We start from the raw sequence: 23,086 nt of genomic DNA, 5'->3' as shown, positions 1-23,086 counted from the left end.
GCCTGTGTTAAAGCACTCTGTGTCACTGTGTGAGAAGAGCGCTCTATAAAAATAAAAATAAATAAAAATTAAATAAATAAATAAGGAGGTACGGGGCGTGGTTGCGCAGTGGGTTGGACCAGGGTCCTGCTCTCCAGTGGGTCTGGGGTTTGAGTCCCACTTGGGGTGCCTTGCGACGGACTGGCGTCCCGCCCTGGGTGTATCCCCTCCCCCTCCGGCCCCACACCCTGTGTTGCCGGGTAGGCTCCGGCTCCCCGCAACCCCGTATGGGACTAGCGGTTCTGAAAATGCGTGTGTGTGTGTAAATAAATAAGGTGTAAAAGTGGCTGCTGATTTGGTTTTATAACAATTGTTCTATATAAGCGTGACAACTATAATAGTTACAATGAAATAAATATAAAGTTACAGCTGGAAACCTATTTATGAAGACTACAAAATCAGAGCTCTTCAGAGCACAAATAGATGCATGTGACTGGAGTTACAGTTGTATTGTTCATATTGATAGCTCTGTTTCTGTGCTGTTTTTTGTGTCAATGAACACTTTGTAAGAAACACCACATTCAGAGCAATAAAACTTATCTTGCACCCGGATGAGACATTGACATAGACGCAGATTACTGCAATGTCCAAACACAGATGTGAAGGGTGGTGATCTCAGCAGCAGAGTGACATATATTGTGCAGTTTGGCTTAGGACACGAAGCGCAGATTGATAGAATTAAGATGGAACAAAGGGAAGTAGCAAGTGTTTATTTACAAGGACCTAAAGTAAAACAGAAGGACAGGACAGGGACTAGGACATAGAGGCTTGACAAAGACAAGACTGAAGCATGGGATCAGGGAAGGAGCGCGAACAACTGGATCAGACAAGGCAGGAGAATGAGACAGGAACAAAAAAGTTGGCATGAGAACTTGGGGAACAGGTGAAGGAACTAGGTAGGCTAGGTTTTCACAGGTTACATGCTTACAGCTGATCATAGATCCACAAGTGTACCAGCCTCCTGCTTGCCTTTTATTACTTGTTCCACAATTCGGAACAGGTGCGCTGATTTCTGGCAGGTGGCTCAGAACAGGACCTCTGATTGTTACTGACACTGCTGCGCGTGACAAAAACACAATATTTTTGATGAAAAATGTAACACACTTCTTAAGCTATCCACTACAATATTTATTTCTCAAAAAAGTAAAATTACAAATCACATAATTAATTAAGTAATATTGAGCAAACATGGTTTTATAGCTGTTACTATGGTTTGCTGAAAACAGTTCCAGTTCCCTTGTCACCTTTGCTATAGACACTCACTCCCATCATGTCAGTAGATTCAACGTCACTACAATATTGTAATTGTTCTCTTCTGTTTGGTTCTGTCCTGTACTACAACACAATCTCTTTAAAATGCACTTGTTGTTTGATGACGATATTGTATGATACCTTTCTGCAGAAATAACTGATGATAACTTTGTATTGGTGTCACTTTCAACTACGTTAACAGTCGACATCAAGATATGAAATATTATTAGACATAATAGAATTAAATAATAGATGGAAGAATTATACACAGGGACATTTCTCTGAAAAGAAATGCCAACAAATACATACTTCTTCCTACAGAATCAATTTAAGGCGACACAGAGGGAATTCCAGCAGAACATCCAGCAGAGAGAGAAGAAGGTGCAGGAGCTGAGAGAGGCTGTGGACTCACTCACAGTGAGTATGGAGCAGAGGAGAAGACAACAGCTCAGCTGGCTGCTGGAAGAGTCATTTGAGGGCTCAGTCAGGGCTCTCCTCCAGTCACACAGTGAGGAGACCACAGTTGGACCACTTTCCAGTGCTGTGGCTCTCGATCGCACTGAGTCACACTGTGGGGAATAAACAGGCTGTCTGGGCTCCCAGTAAGAGCTGAGTGAAAGGACTAGTTCAAATGTACAACCCCCTCTCTGTGTGTCTCTAACAGCGCTCTGCACAGGCAGCACTGGAGGACACTGACAGCATCTTCACCCAGATGATCCGCTCCCTTGAGAAAAGGCGCTCTGAGCTCAAAGATATGATCAGAGCTCAGGAGAAGGCTGCACTGAGTCAGGCTGAAGGTCTCCTGGAGCAACTGGAGCAGGAGATTGCTGAGTTGAAGAGGAGAGATGTTGAGATGGAGCAGCTTTCACACACAGAGGATCACATCCATTTCCTACAGGTAACAACACTGCTTTTCTATGAGACTGGAGAACACAGCATGTGTGATACATTTATATGATACAGTTAAAGGATGTGAGTTGGAGATGCTTCTTTCACTCATTCTATGTGTGTGTGTAGAGTTTCCAGTCTCTCTGTGTCCCTCCTGGACCTGTACACTTACCCACCATCACTGTGAACCCACACTGCTCTTTTGGAGATGTGAAAAAAGCTCTTTCTGATCTCAAAGTCCAACTAGAGGAAGCCTGTAAGAATAAATTCACAGAGATCTCCCAAACAGGTTTGTACAGAAATATTTAATTTTACTGTGATTACACTAGCCATATTAACACTTTTAATCTATGTAGTTTTTTGACAAACATGATATAACACATAATGTACTGCATTGTTACAAAATACATTTGTACATGGTAGTTAATAAAATACAAAATACAAAATACAAAATTTTTTTAGAATTCCATTACCTTTATTCACACTTTCATCATACACACGATGTAGTACTTTGTTTCTCATAAAATACATTTGTACAAATTCAAAACTTCTGCACTTCATAATGTCTGTTGGCAGAACTTCTAGAAATTAATGAAAAACACAAAGAAATAATTTTGTTTTTATAGTCTGTCATGAATAAATCACATTAATGCATGTATAATGCTTGCAATAAATATAAATAAGTTTTTGAAATATGCTACCAGTCTTAAATTCATTATAAATGCACATATGTAATAAGTTCTATGTTAATCCACACTTCTTTCTTCTCTCTATCTTCTCTCTGCTATAAATCTGCAATAAAAATCTAAAAACTTGTTTTTTAGTTTGTCATGAGGAATTGTTTGTTCATCAATCTATTCTGAAATAAGTCTAAAACAAAACCAAGTATGGAATAAGTGTAGGGGTCTGAGTGTTTTTCAAAAGTACTATTAGTCCCATTCACTCACCTCTCTGTTTCTCTTCATCTCTTTCTAGTGAAAGAACAACAGCTTACAGAACCCAGGACCAGAGGAGAGTTTTTACACTGTAAGTCTGTTCAGAAACTCAGAAACTCAGACAGAGACACACATACACACACACACACACACACACACACACACACACACACGTACCTGTGATTTAGACAAAATTGACAACAATTATTGTGGCATTTCCATGTTCATTCTGCTTTCTGCAAGTTTGTTCACTGTGTGTGAGAGAGTATGAGTCAGCTGGAGTGTGTATGTTTCAGTATTCTATGACGGAAACAGGTGTGTATAGCTGTCAAAAATAGTAAAAATGCTTGTCCAAGCATTTAAATAAATTCAGTCACTACCATATATTATTCTTTCATTTTATCCATTGCTGTAGCCTCCTTGAGTTTGGTGACACACACAGCCTGAATTGCTAGAGTACAAGCAATCGGCAAAAAAATTACTGTAATATCTGCACAATTTACGTTTTAAGTATATTAGACCTGGGGGGGCACAGTGGTGCAGCGGGCTTGGCCACCTCCTGCTCTCTGGTGGGTCTGGGGTTCAAGTCCTGCTTGGGGTGCCTTGTGATGGACTGGCGTCCCGTCCTGGGTGTGTCCCTTCCAGCCTTATGCACTGTATTTCCTGGTTAGGCACTGGCTCATCACAACCCTGCTTGGGACAAGCGGTTTCAGGTAGTGTGTGTGTATTAGAACTAATAATGTTTCTTCGTTTTCATTTTGAATTCAGACATACACAGAATTTAAGCCAGTGGCGTTCCACACTCCCCCGAGATGCTCTCAGTTTCAGAAACAGAACACAGAGAGCATTATTAAACATTTCGTAGCCCACTTAAAAATGGTGAATGTGTTTAATGGGAGATAAAATCCACAAAAGCAGTCAGCTGATTGTATCACAGTAAGAGTGAAACTGATTCACCGCAAAAGTGATGTGGTTGATTTATATAGAGAACGATGACTGACAGTGAGTAATAACCAATGAAATCCACAGAATAAGTCAGGAGCTCTGACCGTCTCCCCTGTTAGTGTTAGTGTTAGACCGGTGTGAATTTGTGTCATTCGATAAAAACAAGCTGCAGTGAGTGAGAGAGTCATCACCAGGAGAGTCTTCATGTAGCTCTGTTGGACTGTGGTACCTCCAGAAGTGTTTATCACATGGCGAAATTTGTCCCTTTTTAGTTTTTTTGTCACAAGACAAGACCATGTAAGTCAAAAGTATCTGTTACAGAAACAGACCTGAGTGAAAGTAAAGCAGTCTCTTGATTTACAAAATTAATCCATTGTTGAAAGTGGTCTGGATACCAGAATTACACAGCAACAAACATTCAATACTGAAATGTAGGTTTAAAAAAGTCAACAACTATTTAAAATAAACAAGGAAATTTACAATAACAAACTACTACTGAACTTACTGTTTGAATGGAAGAACAGGTCATTTTGATTTGAAGTGGGCAGAGGAGGGCAGAGGCTGGCCAGTCATTCTTGCACTGCCACTGCACAAATGCAGCGAAACAAAGCAACAATGAGAATGGAACCCCATAAGAAACATCTGATGGTACATTGGCTCCACCTACAGTACATTACTGCACTTCTGCTTCACTGACTTTGAAATTTTTTTAGAACATGATTCAGATAAATTTTGTTTCACTACTTTTATTGGTTCTGGACATCGAAAATTGAGCATCAAAAGCCAAGAGCTGTTAATCCAAAAATTCAGATGAAGAGATTTTGTAAATTGATGGAAGCCTCTGTCTTTTTTTCTTCACTGAAGTAACAGTTATGCATTATATTATGCACTGGAGGTCCAACACCGCAGTTTGTCGTGTGTCAGGTAAGTTTATTTGTTGCTACTGATTTATCCCAACGCGTATTCTTTTCGTGTAGTTGGGTGGATCAATAGAAGCAATTGGTTGTGTGTGTAGTTCTCGGTTGTATTTTTCCTTATTTGTTTGTTTGTTTAATTGTGTTTGAGGTTTGTTAGAGCGTGTGTAAAGCTAAACAATTCTGTGCCCCATACCGTAGAGTGGGCGTGACTCATTCGATCGATAAATCACGTCTGTTTGTTTGTTTTGGGTATCATTGTCAGAATAGTTTTGATTTCAATTAAGACTGTCAGATGACGGTACTTAGCCTGGTTTAAATAACAGCTGGTGACACGTAGCAGCAGCCTCTTGGTGTGAAGACTCGGGTGCAAAGACAAGGGAGTCTTCCTGCGGCAGTCCACCAACAGAGGCTACCACGTGATTTCTGCCATCACTAGCCTGTTCATCGAGGTATCATGCATCAAACATGTCAAACATCAAAGTTGTCTATGGCAACTGAACTGTGCAACATCACCACCACCAGATACTCAGACGCTCCCGCTGCTATAGTAACCTGGTTTATCCTCGTCTGTCAAACCCTCCATCCTGCTTTGGTTTCTCCATGGGACTCTGGAATTGCCAGTTTACTGTGAGGAAGTCTGACTTCATACCGGTCTACACCTCCCATCTCTCACTGGACCTCCTGGACCCTAACTGAACCCTGGATCACCCCAGACAGCGCAGCCACACTTGCAGCACTCTCCACTAATTACTCTTCCTCCCACAACCCTCGTCCACTCCAGCAGAGGTAGAGGGACAGGCCTGCTCATCTCTCCCCAGTGGGAATATTCTGTTCTCCCTCTCTACCTGCATGACCTATTGTCCCGTTGAATTGCATGTTGTCTCTATCACTGCACCAATCACTCTTGTTTTGTTTGTTCTTAATCGTCCTCCTGGGACTCCCAGCTGCTTCTTGGATGACTTTGACATCTTGTTGAGCTCTCGCTCAGGAGACAACATATCATTGATTCTTCTGAGTGAATTCAACCTGCATGTCGACAACATTCATGCAAGCAGCCTTCTGTTGCTCTTACAGTCCTTCAGTCTCTCCCTGACCCAATCCCCTGCTACTCACAAAGCAGGAAATTGCTTTGACCTTGTCTTTTCTCGTAACTGTGGCTGACCTGTCCTCTGTTACTCCGCTGCATGTCTCTGATCACTTCTTTATCTCCTTCCAACCCTTCCTCAGCACAAATCCCTCTCCTTTTTCTGCACCCATCGTTACCTTCTGGCGTAATTTAAAATCTCTCTCGCCTTCCTGCCTTGCCTTTGCCACACTGTCCACTCTCCCTTCTGTTGCACAATTCTAGGATCTATCAACTGATGATGACACTAACATTTTCCTCTCTGCCCATCTTCCTCTCTTGACTCTACTATCCACTATCTTCTAGACCAGCATGCCCCAGTATCACCCCATGGCTGATTGATACATTACCTACTAACAGGACCAAACTCCAGGCTGCAGAGCAACAATGACAAAAACCCAAGACTTGCATGGACCTGGATGTCTACAAACAACTCTTAGCGACTTTTCACTCCACTGTCTCCTCAGCTAAAACAATCTTCTTCCACATCAAAATGCAGTCTGCAACTAAAAACCATACAGACTCCTTGCCAGCTTCTCATCCTTTCTGTGTCCTCCGATGTCCCCTCCTCCTTCTTTTCTCACTGCCAGTGACTTTGCTTTATTTTTCAGAGACAAAGTCAATGCAATCACGGACAAGTTCTCATTATCACTTTGCCCGGTTCACGCTGGAGCTCCCTGGGAAGTCATGCTCTTCAAATTCAAGCAATTCTCTGAATCTGAAATCTCCAGACTCTTGCTCACTTGATCCGATCCCATCGTCACTCCTACACAAACCATCTCCCCCCAACTCTCCACCTTCATCTCTAAGATCATCAACTCCTCGCTCTCCTCTGGCTGCTTCCCATCTGCCTTCAAAACTGCTCTTATTTCACTTCTGTTAAAGAAAGCCTACCTGGATCCCAACTCAGTCCAAAACTATAGACCTGTCTCCCTCCTCTCCTTCCTGTCTAAAACTCTAGAACAGCCTGCGATCAACTATCTGAATTCCTCACCCAGAACCATCTCCTTCATGGATATCAGTCTGGATTCAAAGTTGGTCACTCCACGGAGATGGCAGTTCTGGCAATGTCTGATGCTCTCCAGTCAGCTAGAGCTACCTCCCTCCTCAGTCCTCATCCTCCTCGACCTGTCTGCAGCATTCAATACTGTCAACCACCAGATTCTACTCTCCTCTTATAGTCAGCTTGGGATCAAAGGCACGTCACTAAGATGGTTTGAGTCCTACCTATCTGACAGATCCTATCAAGCGGTCTGGCGGAGCTCCTATTTTTCTCCTCTGCCTCACTACCCACCAGAGAGCAGGACCCGGTCCAACCCACTGCACCACCACGCCCCCCTTGGAAGATAATCAGGAATTGTCTATTCTGAGTTTTATGCACCTACTCAAGTGATGACCATTGGTGCATAAAGTGGAAAGAAACAAATTAAGTTTACTTAAGAATCACAGGACTACAACTATGACTCTATCTCCTAATTTAATGCACAAATTGTGTTTCCTCTGAAGTGTACATCGCTTTCAAGAGAAGCATCTGCCAAATGAATAAAAGTAAATATAAATGTAATACTATGCTGATGATAGCCAGCTCTTCCTCTCCTTTCCACCTGGAGCATCAGACATTTCTCCATGCATTGCTACCTGCCTGTCGGACATCTTTGCATGGATGTTTGATCACCACCTCCAATTCAACCTCTCCAAAACAGAGATTGTACACCTCCCAGCTGGCCTGTCTTCCTGTCACGATCTCTCTATCAAACTGCCTACTTCCTCAGTTAAGAGTCTGGGAGTGATGATTGACCCAAGTCTATCTTTCTCTCAGCACATGAAAGGTAAAGCACGGAGGTTCTTGGATCTGGCTCTGTTGTAATGGAACGACCTCCTCCTCTCACTCAGAACTGCTGAAACTCCAAATTTAAAAAGAGTCTGAAAACTCACCTCTTCCACACTCATTTTACCCATCATCTCTTAAGCTCATGTAAGGTATAAATGTTCATGCACCATAACTTTATGATCAAGCTCAGATAAGACTCTACACAGCTGCTACTCCTGTATGGTACGACGTAAATATTTGTGTATCTCAAAAAAAAAATGTAAGAACATGATGAGGACTCAACTATTCTGAGTTTTATGCAGCGTCTCGTGTGATGAATATTGGTGCATATGATGGAAAGAAACTAAAAATCGCGCATCTGCAACTACGTCTCTCTTTCTCCTAATGTAATGCACAAATTTTATTCTCTGAGAGGTACGTCGCTTTGGAGAAAAGTGTCTGCTAAATGAATAAATGTGAATATATATGTGAAAGTAAGAAGTATCACTGCCAAGAATTACTGTGGAGAGTGCAGTTTTTCTAAAACGTCACTGAAGTGCAACAAATGTACTTATTACACTGTGTCGTGGTGCGGACCTGGAAAGAAGTGGCAGACGTGCAGAGCGGAATGATGGCTTTAATATGGGAAATCCAGGAGAATTCGTCAGAGGACAGATGGAAAGGTCTTCGAGGCGCAGACGTCAGTAAAGGGGCAATCTAAAAGCAAGATCGGTTTACAGGCAAGAGGTCGATGATCAAAGGAGACACAGAGGTTCAAGGAGCAGGGTAACGGGAATGGGAGAGGACTAAGGGATCAGGAAAGGGGTGAATGGTCGCTAGGAGATCTTAGCAACAAGGCTGAATAAGGTTCCGCATCAGCTCCTTGTTTGACGCTGCATTTTATGCCCCAGGTGTTCCGCATTGACTCGGTGGCATGGGCGTGACACACTATATACTTGCACATTAATTATCTGCATTTTATTTTATCCATCGTTAGTACCTACAGCTGTAACTTAAAGGTAATATAATAGTAAACCAAGGTAAAAATGAGAATCAACTTAAGGAAAAAACTCCTCTATTCTTTTTCTCTTCCATCAGATGCCTGTCAGCTCACACTGGACACTAATACGGTGAATAAACATCTCCATCTGTCTGAGAGGAACACAGTGGTGACTTGTGAAGGACTCCAGTCATATCCTGATCATCCAGAGAGATTTGACATTTATTACCAAGTTCTGTGTACAGAGGGTCTGTCTGGGCGCTGGTACTGGGAGCTTCAATGGAGTGGGAGTGGGGTTTATATAGCAGTGTCATATAAAGGGATCAGTAGGAAAGGAAGAGGTAATGACTGTGGTCTTGGACTCAATATCAAGTCCTGGAGTTTGTTCTGTTCTCCCTCCAGTTACTGTTTGTATCACAATAATGTAAAGACTCCAGTATCTGGTCCCAGTTCCTCCACAATAGGAGTTTACCTGGATCACAAGGCAGGAACTCTGTCCTTCTACAGTGTCTCTAGGGACACAGTGACCCTCCTCCACAGAGTCCAGACCACATTCACTGAACCCCTCTATCCTGGGTTTTATGTTTGTTTATCATCTAAAGTTAAACTGTGATGAGAGCGAAAACAACAGCTGAATTCAGTTTAAGATGGAATCCTGTTTGTATTCCTGTATTGTTCTCATCCATCAATCTATTTTACTGTTAAAATTACCGCAGACCTTTCTGAAAATGTATGCTCTCTGCATGATTTTTCAGTTTACAGACATAATGTGGACATAATGTCTCAATGTTTCAGTGCATAAAGACTGAGTGACAGTTGATGTAGAATTATAATGTTGTAACTGTACTGTCCTGTATTCTTTCATAATACAACTGAAACTTTTCACATGAAAAAAAAAAAGTGCAGGTAAATGGTCATAAATATCATAGTAAGACTATGTTTGAGCTTACTGTAGAAACAATACATAAACACTTATTATGCAAGTAACACAGATCCTGTGTACAATTCAGCACACTTGAAAATGCAGCCAAACACCCCTCCTACCAGGACTGTCTATGCTACAAAGTCCATCTTCACTACACCTACACCAACATAAGTAAGCCTGTGAAATCAGTCAGACAACTCAGGTGCAGCTTTGTCCATATCTCTCTTTACTGATAATTTTTTATTATATTATTACTTACTTGCCCAACATTTCCCTCTGTCCACATAGCTTACAGTTTCCCCCTTGAATCAATAACGCAGCTGGATTTTTGCTGGAATGGGTCAATTGAACAAGTTGCTCAGTATGCTAAAAAACATTTTTGGTACTTGAACCACCTGTCATCTGGTGCTGATACATTGAGCTATGTGCAGTCCTGCCATTGCAGCCCCTCACTCCCCACTCAGGGACTCACTAAAACCACATCACTGCCATTCAGTCACATTCAGTCACTACTGTAGTAATTTAATATATAACCAACCATCTATTTATTTGTCTTATACCTTTGTTCAGTGCTCTGTGTCACTCTGTGATAACACTTTATAAAAATAAATTAAATTGATTTCAGTGTGGGTGTCAGTCTAGGCCTGTAGTCGCTTCTTCAAACTTAGATCTCATGAGTGCTTATAATTTAGCCTACATTAGACAGGATGATGAATGGAAGATGGTGTTTGGCACCACCCTTAGGCATCGTGAGTATCTGGTCATACTATTTGGTCTGGAAAATGCACCTCCTGTATTCTAGGCTTTCATGAATGAGGTGCTCAGAGACATGATAAATTGGTTTGTATCAGTTCACCTGGACAACATTCTGACTTTTTCTCGATGTCATGACAAGTTTGTGAGGCATGTAAGGGACGTATTGCAGCTGTTGTTAGAGCATAAATTGTAAGTGAAAGGTGAGAAGTATCAGTTTCACAAAGACACTGTGGAGTTTTTAGGGTTTGTTCTTTGGCCCAGCGGAGTAGAAATTGACCCAAAGAAGGTTTCTGCCATGGTTGCTTATCCAAAATGCTGAAAGACATAGAATGGTTATTTGGGTTTGTAAACTTCAATAAAAGCTTCATAAGGAACTTCAGTGTATTTGCAGCTCCCCTGACAGAAATGACACCCTCTTAAGTTTTATTTTTCTTCTTTCAGAAATTTTCTCTTGCAAAAATTAATTATGAGGTTGTGAATCAAGAAATCTTAGCCATAAAGTTAACATTAGAAGAATGGAGGCATTATTCAGAGGGTGCCACTGACCCATTTATAGTGCTGACAGATCATCGTAACCTGGAGTATCTATGGAAAATGAAGAGACTTAATTTCAAACAAGCACACTGGGTTCTGTTCTTCACCCAGTTGAACTTTTCTGTGACTTATCGTCCAGGTTCCAGGAATGGTTAAGCTGATGCCCTCTCCGGATGTACGATGTTTCTCCTGAAAGTACTCCTCCTGACACCATCTTGCCACCTTCCTGATTTGTAGCTCCAATTTGTTAGCCATTGATGGATGATATTTGAGCAGCCCCAAGTCCAGGAACCGGGACTCAGTGCTCAACCTCGGGATAAAGAGTATGTCCCCAGAAGCATATACTCCAAGTTACAACACTGGGCTCATGACTCCCCCAGCATAAGGCACCTAGGAGTGAGTAAAACCTTAAGACATGTCTTGGAACAGTTTTAGTGGCCATTCATGAAACATAATGTGACAGACTTTCCCATGACTTGTACCACATGTGCCTAACCAAATGTTCCATGACAACTACCAGCAGGGCTTTTAGAACCTCTGCCTGTTCCAAATTGACCATGGTCCCACATTGCAGTTGACTTCCTTACCAATCTACCTCCATGCAATGAGAACACTGCTGTACTGGTGGCAATTGACAATTTCTCCAAATCTTGCTGGCTGATTCTTTTGATGGGCCTGTTCACTGCTTTGAAAACTGTCGAACTATTATTTCAACAGGTCTTCAGACTGTACAACATTTTGGAGGAAATTATATCAGTCAGGTGACCACAGTTTACTTCCAGAGATTGGGAGGGTTTCTTCTCCTATCACAAATCCACACTTTGTTTTCCATCACCTCTGAATCCTGATTCTCCTTGAAAAAAAAGCTGTCAAAGCCATGAAACGCTTTTGGGTCTGTTCTGAGAAGTCACTGCCACCTCAAAACCATGTTTCACATTTTAGAGGCTGTGCTGGAGCTCTAACTCACCGTACTGCTGGAGTAGGGTCACAATGCTTTTTATAAAGATAAGAGTGTAAACAAGTGTGTAATGGTCATTCTAGTCTCTCCTCTACTGCAGCTCTACCTAAAGAACTAGGTGATATATATTAATGCTGCTAAACTCCAACTCATTTCTGTAATCTCATCCTGAATGAGCTACAGTAACACCAAAAAGGGCACTGAGTCAATCTCTGATCAGATTCTGCTTTTTCCGCATTAGAGCAGAAGAGCAATAAGCACTTTCCTCATGATGTCTATATTCTTCAAGTGGATCCTCCATTTCCCAGGAGAAGCACACCGGTTGTTCAAACTCAGATCACTGTGATGTTCCACATGAAACAGCAAAGGGTTTAAAACTGAAAATAGCCTGAAAACTCTCTGTGGGATGTTCTCTTAGTTTCTGCAACTTCAGTGTTCCCTAGCTTTTCAATAATCGCCGGGTGTTCATAGAATAAATCTTGGCAGTTTTGCACAAGTTCAATTAAAACATTTTGTAATGTGAAGTTCAAGTCCACAGAACTACTACCCAGGAGTTAAATCAAGATGTCACTTACTTTCAGTGACCACTTAATCAGGTTAAGGTGGTAGTGGTCTGGAGAACATCGCAGATGCACAAGATGCAATGCTAGTCAAAGACGCCAGTTCATCGCATGCTATGGTACCACGACTGACTGTAATAGAAAATTTTCTATTAGAAATTGTTTAGAACAAGATTTCACAATTTATGGATACATGTCCAGCAGATCCGGAGAATACTAAGCACACACCCCAAATGCAGAGTGAAACTGCTCAGTTACTGGTGGGTGGAATACAGATGTCTCAGCTGATCACAGGATTGAGCAGGCATTAGTTCTAGGGTGCGGAGTTCATGGTCCAGTTGAGATCCTTATTTATAACACCATTGGTATCTCCAGGCTTGTGTATCTTTACATACGACTGATGTAAAATAAAGTGTAAACTCCCTAAGGATTATTATCTGGTTTGTCTGGGAAATCAGCATTTTATAGTCGTTTCAGCACTTAAGGCTAAGTACAGCAACATCAGACAAACATATAATATGGATAAAGACAAGCTGTCTGTTATGAGTCCGGTCAATGTTTAACTAATACTCAGTCCTTATGAGTTACAAACCCATGACAATTTCTTATCGGTGAATAACTTAATAACTCAAGATCTGTATCAAGTTCAAAGTCTACGAAGGTTCTGCACTTTGCGTGTTTTTCTAAAGCACACAGGTACCACATTATTTTAAACAGAATGCAAAACTGAAGACTCATGTCAAGATTAGCAAGTTTCCCTACACCCTGAGAGATACTTGTTTCTACAATAAAGTTCTGAGAGTAAATTACACCATAAAGAGTCACTTAGAAAGGAAGGAGTCTCAGTGAGTCACGTACAGTAAGACTGACTCTCTGTGGGTCAAACTCCTCTATCAGCTCACCCTCCTCCTCAGTCTGGTCTCAGTCCAACACCACACTTCTTGTACCAGAACCGTGAAATATACACACACAAGAACAGATAAATGAAACTGAAATATGTCTTCTGTGTGTGCAGTAAAATGGCTCAAGCTGGAGATCTGGAGCAGATACAGTTCAGCTGTTCCATCTGCCTGGATCTACTGAAGGATCCAGTGACTCTTCCCTGTGGACACAGTTACTGTATGGACTGTATTGAGGGCTGCTGGGATCAGGAGGATCATGTTGGTGTCTACAGCTGTCCTCAGTGCAGACAGACCTTCACCTCAAGAGCTGTTTTGGGCAGAAACACCATGCTGGCTGAAGTGGTGGAGAAACTGAAGAAGACAGGGCTCCAGGCTGCTCCTCCTGCTCACTGTTTTGCAGGACCTGGAGATGTGGTGTGTGATTTCTGTACTGGAAGAAGGAACAAAGCTGTTAAGTCGTGTCTGGTGTGTCTGGCCTCTTACTGTGAAGTTCACCTCCAGCCTCACTATGACTCTGTACCTCTTACAAGGCACAAACTGGCTGATTCTACTAGAAACCTTCGGGAGAAGGTCTGTTCCCGCCATGACAAACTACTGGAGGTCTACCGTCGTACTGATCAGCAGTGTATCTTTTTGCTGTGTGTGATGGATGAACACAGAGGACATAAAACAGTGTCAGCTGCTGCAGAAAAGACCGAGAAACAGGTGATAACTCTCAGATCACAGGTCTTCAGGTTATAATGAGACTCCTTGTGTACTGGAGATAAAATTCTTCTGCTCCTTTTTTGTGCAGATTTAGTTTTGACTCCCACCACAAATGAAATTGTTTAAATATCGACCAATCTTCAGTAAACACAAAAACTAAGGAGACACAAAGTCCAGAATAATAAATCCTAATATGACCTCTTTATAGTGACTTATTCACCTACAGATTGTCTTATAACTAAAAGAAGGAAGTAGGCAAAGAGACGGGAAGAAGAAAGTGTCAACACAAATAGTTCAGATCAGATTTGAACCCCGACCCCTGGCAGTGATGTAAACACACTTTAAAATGAAATATAATTGAATCTATTGTAACCCACACAAACACATTGACTGAAGCCGCTTGTCCTGAGTGGGGTCGCATCGAGCTGGAGCCTAACCCAGCAGCGCAGGGCGCAAGGCCAGGGGAGAGGGGACACACCCAGGACGGGACGCCAGTCCATCACACAGCACCCCAAACGAGACTCGAAACCCAGACACACCAGAGAGCAGATGCAGGCCAAACCTGCTGCGCAGCTATGCCACCACATCCCCCCAATTGCAACCCTTATCCTCTTATAAAATCAAGTCTCATAAATATAATGATTTTGTTAACTTGGTTTTATGTCTGTTCATACTGTTTGATATACTACCTCTGATTTATACAGTGATAAACAGGTGAATGTATCAGTAGCATCACCTTCATCCTAATAGTGTTGTACAAATACACCATTATTTTCATAAAATTAGACTGATCATACACTAACATTGTAAGAGTACTAGTAATTCTAACAGTAACTGATGATTATTCATTAGTAAACACTGGTAACTAGGAAACACCACAAGCTTGTTGAATATGCATATGTATCTGTGTACAGATGAGCATTATACAAATGACACTTTCTCCTATAAATGATTTTTAAAGATTAATGATTGATTATTTTTACAGAATCAGCTAGGAGCAACATAAAGGGAATTCCAGCAGAGAGAGAAGAAGGTGCAGGAGCTGAGAGAGGCTGTGGACTCACTCACAGTGAGTATGGAGCAGAGGAGAAGACAACAGCTCAGCTGGCTGCTGGAAGAGCCATTTGAGGGCTCAGTCAGGGCTCTCCTCCAGTCACACAGTGAGGAGACCACAGTTGGACCACTTTCCAGTGCTGTGGCTCACGATCGCACTGAGTCACACTGTGGGGAATAAACAGGCTCCCTCCTCTCTGTGTGTCTCTAACAGCGCTCCGCACAGGCAGCAGCGGAGGACACCGAGAGCATCTTCACCCAGATGATCCGCTCCCTTGAGAAAAGGCGCTCTGAGCTCAAAGGTGTGATCAGAGCTCAGGAGAAGGCTGCGCTGAGTCAGGCTGAAGGTCTCCTGGAGCGACTGGAGCAGGAGATTGCTGAGCTGAGGAGGAGACACTCTGAGCTGGAGCAGCTTTCACACACAGAGGATCACATCCATTTCCTACAGGTAACAACACTGCTTTTCTATGAGACTGGAGAACACAGCATGTGTGATACATTTATATGATACACTTAAAGGATGTGAGTTGGAGATGCTTCTTTCACTCATTCTATGTGTGTGTGTAGAGTTTCCAGTCTCTCTGTGTCCCTCCTGGACCTGTACACTTACCCACCATCACTGTGAACCCACACTGCTCTTTTGGAGATGTGAAGAAAGTTCTTTCTGATCTCAAAGTCCAACTGGAGGAAGCCTGTAAGAATAAATTCACAGAGATCCTCCAAACAGGTTTGTACAGAAATAATTATTTCACTGTGATTTTATTTTTTAATATTGACTGTGTTGTAAGAGAGAAGTACAGTGGCACTGTGGAGCTGCAGGTTTGGGCTGTGCCTGCTGTTAGGAAGGTCTGTGGTTCAAGTCCTGCTTGGGATGCCTTGCGAGAGACTGGTGTCCTGTCCTGTGTGTGTCCCCCTCCCCCTCCAGCCTTGCACCCTGTGTTGCTAGTTAAGGATTTGGTTTGTTGGTGACTTGGGAGAAGCAGTTTCAGACAATGTGTATGGGGTGCACTGTGTTGTGATCCATGCAGACACTTTTTCATGGAAATAAATCTGAAATACATATTCAATCACTTCTTAACCCATCATCACTGTGAACCCACACTGCTCTTTTGGAGATGTGAAGAAAGTGCTTTCTGAACTCAAAGTCCAACTGGAGGAAGCATGTAAGAATAAATTCACAGAGATGTTCCAAACAGGTTTGTACAGAAATATTTCATTTTACTGTGATTACACTAGCCATATTAATACTTTTAATCTATGTAGTTTTTTTGACAAACATGATATAACACATAATGTACTGCATTGTTACAAAATACATTTGTACATGGTAGTTAATAAAATATAATGACACACGATATCTTCAGCCACTTGTCCCAAGTGGGGTCACGGCAAACTGGAGCCTAAACCCAGCAACACAGGGTGCAAGGCTGAGGGGAGGTGGCACACCCAGCATGGGATGCCAGTCTATCACAAGGCAACTCAAGCAACACAGTGGTTCCTGGCCAAACCTGCTGCACCACCATGCCCTCCTCGTTAATAAAATAACATGCATGCGTGTGTTTAGTCTTTGTCCTAAGAAATACATGTGATTGCAGTTTATATTCTGGATTAATCCACATATTTTCTGTCTGTCCGCAGAGTGAAAAAAGACTATACTGTGGAGACCTCAAATCCCAGTCCACGTGAGTGTGTTTTCAGTGAAACTCTGATAACTATCTCCTCTTACAGTAGAAATGAAACCATACAGTAAATGCACATGTACACAGGACCAGAGTGAAATCCTATTTACTCACCTCTCTGTTTCTCTTCATTTCTTTCTAGTGAGAAAAGTGCTGCAGACTCCAGAAACCAGGATGAAACAAGAGTTTTTACTCTCTGAGTCTGTTGCAAAAAAACCTGGACAGAGGCAAACTCACACGAAATACATAAACACGCAGACATGTAATTATGACTAAATTCTACAATATTGACTGTGTGGAGTTTGCCTGTTCCCTTTCAGTTTCTGTTCAGTGTGTGTGTTCTTTCTCTTTCTAGCGAAAGAACAACAGATTCCAGAACCCAGGACCAGAAAAGAGTTTTTACACCCTGAGTCTGTCCACAGACACTTAAATAGAGACATGTTACACAGACATAAACACATAATTAAAATGAACCTGTGATTAAGACTAAATTGTACAACAGTAACTGGAGTTTCCATGATCTTTCTGCTCAGCTAATGAAACCCACCAAAGTCGTCTTGCATCATAAATACTACCTTCCCTGCGGTGGTGACACAGGAGTGAGTTGATGTCATTGGATAATAAAGAGCTGTAGTGAGAGATTCGTCCTTCGTCACAAAAAGTCAGTTGAGGCTTCATGCAGCATCGCTAGTAGTTCTGTTGGACTGTAGTGTTTCCACAAGTGTTCTTCACATGAAGAAATCCATCTTCAGTAGACCCTTTTCCTCCTAATATCATCCAAATTAAATGTCTATTTGTGAAAGCTCATTCCAGCTAAAAGCTTTCATTTTAGTAAAACCTTTGTTAATATACCAGTACTAGAGAAAACAGCAAACCAAGACAAAATTAATGTCAACTGAAGTGCAAGACTCTTCTGTTTCTTCTCCATCAGATGCCTGTCAGCTCACACTGGACACTAATACAGTCAATAAGCACCTCTATCTGTCTGAGAGGAACACAGTGGTGACCCATAAGGAACATCTACAGTCATATCCTGATCATCCAGAGAGATTTGGCTGGTGGTCCCAAGTTCTGTGTACAGAGGGTCTGTCTGGGTGCTGTTGCTGGGAGCTTCAGTGGAGTGGGAGTAGGGTTCATATACACACACACACATTTTCAGAACCGCTTGTCCCATACGGGGTCGCGGGGAACCGGAGCCTACCCGGTAACACAGGGCGTAAGGCCGGAGGGGGGGGGACACACCCAGGACAGGACGCCAGTCCATCGCAAGGCACCCCAAGCGGGACTCGAACCCCAGACCCACCGGAGAGCAGGACTGTGGTCCAACCCACTGCGCCACCGCACCCCCATCAGGGTTCATATAGCAGTGTCATATAAAGGGATCAAGAGAAAAGGAGAAGGTGATGACTGTCGTCTTGGTCACAATAACAAGTCCTGGAGTTTGATCTGTTCTCCCTCCAGGTACAGTTTCTATCACAATGAAGTAAAGACTGAAGTATCTGGTCCCAGTTCCTCCACAATAGGAGTTTACCTGGATCACAGGGCAGGAACTCTGTCCTTCTACAGTGTCTCTAAGGACACAATGACCCTCCTCCACAGAGTCCAGACCACATTCACTGAACCCCTCTATCCCACTTTTTATATTGGTTTGTCATCTAAAATTGAACTCTGTTCTCTGTTCTCTTAAAATTTCATTTTTATGATGGTACAGAAATGACATTCTTAGTCAAGGTTGGGCTTTCATTTTGGTTTCTTTAAATTTTCGGAAGACATTCTTTATTCTTACATCTGTTTATATCTTCTGCTTCTTTGCATATGTTGTTATAGAACTGCTGTTTTCTAGAAAGCTTTTTCAAATTAGCTGTTCAGTTATTCCATAGGTTCTTTGTTTGTCTGGATTTTTGAATTGTATTTTCTTTTGATGACTTCAAATATGAGGTTCTACTAAGAAACCGCTGAGATCACTTCTGCTTTCTCGCTTTCATTAAGTTCTTTTCAGTGTCATTGTTGACAACCTTATTGACTTTTTGTCCAAACTCATACATAGAATAATGCTTATTTACCTGTATTCCAGCAAAATAGTGACCTGACTGCTTTTCTTGCAGGATCTTATCTACACTTCACTATTATAAAAGTAGGGTTGAATAAATTTGCTAGCAGCAAAAAAGTACAATGTAGTGCTGTGCTTGTGTTGCTGTCCCTGTAATAAACACCTCCATGGTGCTGCCTAACTGTTCTTCAGTGTGATAGATGTGAAAAATAAAACGATGAGTCATTTCACCACCAAGTCACAGCAAATCAAAATTCATGGTACTATACAGGGTTTTACCCTTTTGTTCACTAGAGTTGCTTCTACACCTCACCCAGAATTTAAGTGTTTGGTGTGACATTGCTACTTACATTATCAACACTGAGAAGATAAAAGTCACCTGACCCCCCATAGTAGGATAATAATAAGAATGGAGGAGGAGCTGTCTACCTGCAGACTGTAGTTGCAGATAGTAATAAGGTTATGTGCATTTTTTATCCATCCATCCATCTTCCTCCACTTATCCGGGGCCGGGTCACGGGGGCAGCAGTCCAAGCAGAGTCTTCCAGACTTCCCTCTCCCGCACACCTCCTTCAGTTCCTCTGGGGAAACCCCAAGGCGTTCCCAGGCCAGCTGGGAGACATAGTCTCTCCAACGTGTCCTGGGTCTGCCCCGATGCCTCCTCCCAGTGGGACATGCCCGGAACACCTCCCCAGGGAGGCGTCCAGGAGGCATCCGGAACAGATGCCCAAGCCACCTCAACTGGCTCCTCTCGATGCGGAGGAGCAGCGGCTCTACTCCAAGCTCCTCCCGAGTGACTGAGCTCCTCACCGTATCCCTAAGGGTGCGCCCAGCCACTCTGCGGAGGAATGCGAACCAAGTTCCTGCTCCGGTCATACAGGGAATGAATAGCCCGTAGCAACGAGCCCCGAACTCCATAATCCCGAAGTACCTCCCACAGGATGCCACGAGGAACACGGTCAAATGCCTTCTCCAGGTCCACAAAACACATATGGACTGGTTGGGCAAACTCCCATGAACCCTCCAACACCCTAGTGAGGGTATAGAGCTGGTCCAGTGTTCCACGGCCAGGGCGAAAACCGCATTGCTCCTCCTGAATCCGAGGTATGACTATCGGTCGGATTCTCCTCTCCAGTACCCCGGCATAGACTTTCCCAGAGAGGCTAAGGAGTGTGGTCCCCCTATAGTTGGAACACAATCTCCAGTCCCCTTTCTTAAAAAGAGGGACCACCACCCCGGTCTGCCAGTCTAGAGGCACTGTTCCCGAGCACCACGCAATGCTGCAGAGGCGTGTCAGCCAAGACAGCCCCACAACATCCAGAGACTTGAGAAACTCGGGACGAATGTCATCCACCCCCGGAGCCTTGCCACCAAAGAGTTTTTTGACTACCTCAGCAACTTCAGCCAGGGTAATGGACGAGTCCACCCCCCCCCCCCCCCCCCCCCGAGTCCCCAGCCTCAGCTTCCTCTACGGAAGGCGTGTCGGAGGGATTGAGGAGATCCTCAAAGTACTCCTTCCGCCGCCCAAGGACATCCTCAGTTGAGGTCAGCAGCGCACCACTTCCACTGTAAACAGTGTTGGCGGAACACCGCTTCCCCCTTCTGAGTCGCCGGACGGTTTGCCAGAATCTCTTTGAGGCTGACTGAAAGTCTTCCTCCATGGCCTCACCGAACTCCTCCCAGGCCCGAGTTTTTGCCACGGCGACTGCCAGAGCCGCATTCCGTCTGGCCCGCCGGTACCCGTCAGCTGCTTCAGGAGTCCCATGAGCCAGCCAGGCCCGATAGAACTCCTTCTTCAGCTTGAGGGCATCCCTTACCTCCGGTGTCCACCACCGTGTTCCGGGATTGCCGCCGCTACAGGAGCCGGAGACTTTATGGCCGCAGCTCCGAACCGCCGCCCCGACAATGGAGGTGTGGAACATAGTCCATTCGGACTCAATGTCCCCAGTCTCCCTCGGGACCTGGTTGAAGTTCTGTCGGAGGTGGGAATTGAAGACTTCTCTGACAGGGGCCTCCGCCAAACGTTCCCAACAGACCCTCACTATGCGTTTGGGCCTGCCAGGTCTGTCCAGCTTTTTCCCCCACCATCGAATGCAACTCACCACCAGGTGGTGATCAGCTGACAGCTCAGCCCCTCTCTTCACCCGAGTGTCCAAGACATATGGTCGAAGATTAGAAGAAACGACTACAAAGTCGATCATCGACCTCCGACCTAGGGTGTCCTGGTGCCAAGTGCACTGATGGACACCCTTATGCATTAACATGGTGTTTGTTATGGACAAACCGTGACTAGCACATAAATTCAATAACAACTCACCACTCGGGTTTAGATCAGGGAGGCCGTTTCTCCCAATCACGCCCCTCCAGGTGTCACTGTCGCTGCCCACGTGGGCGTTAAAGTCCCCCAGTAGAATGACAGAGTCCCCAGTGGGAGCGCTTTCCAGCACACCCCCAGGGACTCCAAAAAGGCCGGGTACTCTACACTGCCGCTAGGCACATAAGCACAAATGACAGTGAGAGACCGTTCCCTGACCCAAAGGCGCAGGGAGACGACCCTCTCATTCACCGGGGTAGACTCCAACACATGGCGGCTGAACTGGGGGGCTATTAACAAGCCCACACCGGCCCGCCGTCTCTCACCCTGGGCAACGCCAGAATAGTGGAGAGTCCACCCCTGGTAGAGAAGAGTGGTTCCAGAACCCAGGCTGTGAGTGGAAGTGAGCCCGACTCTATCTAGACGGTATCTTTCAACCTCCCGCACCAGCTCAGGCTCCTTCCCCGCCAGTGAGGTGACATTCCAAGTCCCAAAAACCAGAGTTGGCGCCCGAGGCCTGGGTCTGCCGGGCACTCGGCCCCGACCACCAAACAAATCACAACACACCGGCCCCTTACAGTCTCTCCAGCAGGTGGTGAGCCCACCGAAGAGCAGCTCCACGTCATGGCTTCGGGCTGAGCCCGGCCAGGCCCCGTGGGCATAGACCTGGTCACCAGGCGCTTGCATGCGAGCCCCCTCCCCAGGCCTGGCTCCAGGGTGGGGCCCCAGTGGCCCCGTACCGGATGGGGTAAACGAAAGCCTTGGTTTAACTGTCATCATAAGGGGCTTTTGAACCGCACTTTGTCTCGTCTGTCATCCAGGACCTGTCTGCCATGGGAGACCCTACCAGGGGCAACATAGCCCCAGGCAACATAGCTCCTGGAATCATTCAGGCACTCAAACCCCTCCACCACGGTAAGGTGGCGGTTCAAGGAGGGGGTGCATTTTTTACTTTCAGTTAAATTAAAAATGCTATTAAAAACATTATAATTTGCACAGCCGTGCCCAGTTTGGTTGCATAACGATGAAGCAACAATAAGAAAAAACATACAGTATTGCTGAAGAAAAGAAATGTTTATTTTTCTCCACTTTCTCTGTGTCCGGATTTCCCCAAGAATTCCTCACTGATCCACAGTTTCCTAGAACCTGTCATGTTTACTTTAAGCAGCAAAACATGTTTTATTACACCACTGAAAGTGAAAGTATTTATAAAGAGAATATATAAAGGCTGTGAGCTCGACCATCATCATGTGATCATCATGGGGCAAGTCTACGCTTACTTTTTCCCACAGGTATGGGACTCATTTCTGAACATTAAAAATATTTAATATAAAATTTGAGATTTGCTGCTCATTGATCTCATTGTATCACTTAAATTCCTTTCTGTTAATGATCAAAATGTGTTTTTATCTTTATTAAATGCATTTGTTAAGTGCAACCTTGACCCTGCTTTTTGTGGTATTTGTTATTATTATGCTCTCTGCACTGTGTTATGTAGAGTATAATCTTTCTAAATATGCAGTAAAGTGTAATATTGATTGCTGTGCTGACTGTGGTAAATTCACCCGATTTACTCGAAAGGCTAAACAAGCAGGGAGAAAGTGAAACTTGCAAAATGTGAAGTAAAAATATTTGATACTGATAAAACCTTTCATTTCTGAAGGAAGAGCCAAAAGGCAAGGATGAGGCTTCGGAGAGAGGTGAGATGAGCAAATATTAGCAACATTACACTTATGTTTAAT

General features: G+C 43.8%; 1 protein-coding gene and 1 pseudogene across 1 annotated transcript in view; both read left to right on the top strand.

The window, feature by feature from the left end:
- LOC108932652 (E3 ubiquitin/ISG15 ligase TRIM25-like) overlaps positions 1-9,521 on the top strand; it is a 28,688-nt gene extending 19,167 nt beyond the window's left edge. The window contains 5 exon segments of the mRNA XM_029254512.1: positions 1,612-1,707; positions 1,955-2,188; positions 2,308-2,467; positions 3,154-3,204; positions 9,007-9,521. Coding sequence (XP_029110345.1) covers positions 1,612-1,707; positions 1,955-2,188; positions 2,308-2,467; positions 3,154-3,204; positions 9,007-9,521 — 1,056 coding nt within the window.
- A 4,139-nt stretch (positions 9,522-13,660) lies between these two features.
- On the top strand, positions 13,661-18,667 carry LOC108932643 (tripartite motif-containing protein 16-like protein; annotated as a pseudogene).
- The last annotated feature ends 4,419 nt before the right edge of the window (positions 18,668-23,086 follow it).

Source organism: Scleropages formosus, chromosome 9, assembly GCF_900964775.1.
Source record: "Scleropages formosus chromosome 9, fSclFor1.1, whole genome shotgun sequence".
Classification (NCBI taxonomy): Eukaryota; Metazoa; Chordata; class Actinopteri; order Osteoglossiformes; family Osteoglossidae; genus Scleropages; species Scleropages formosus.
Note: the sequence above shows the minus strand (reverse complement) of the source record. Positions and strands in the feature narration are given on the sequence as shown.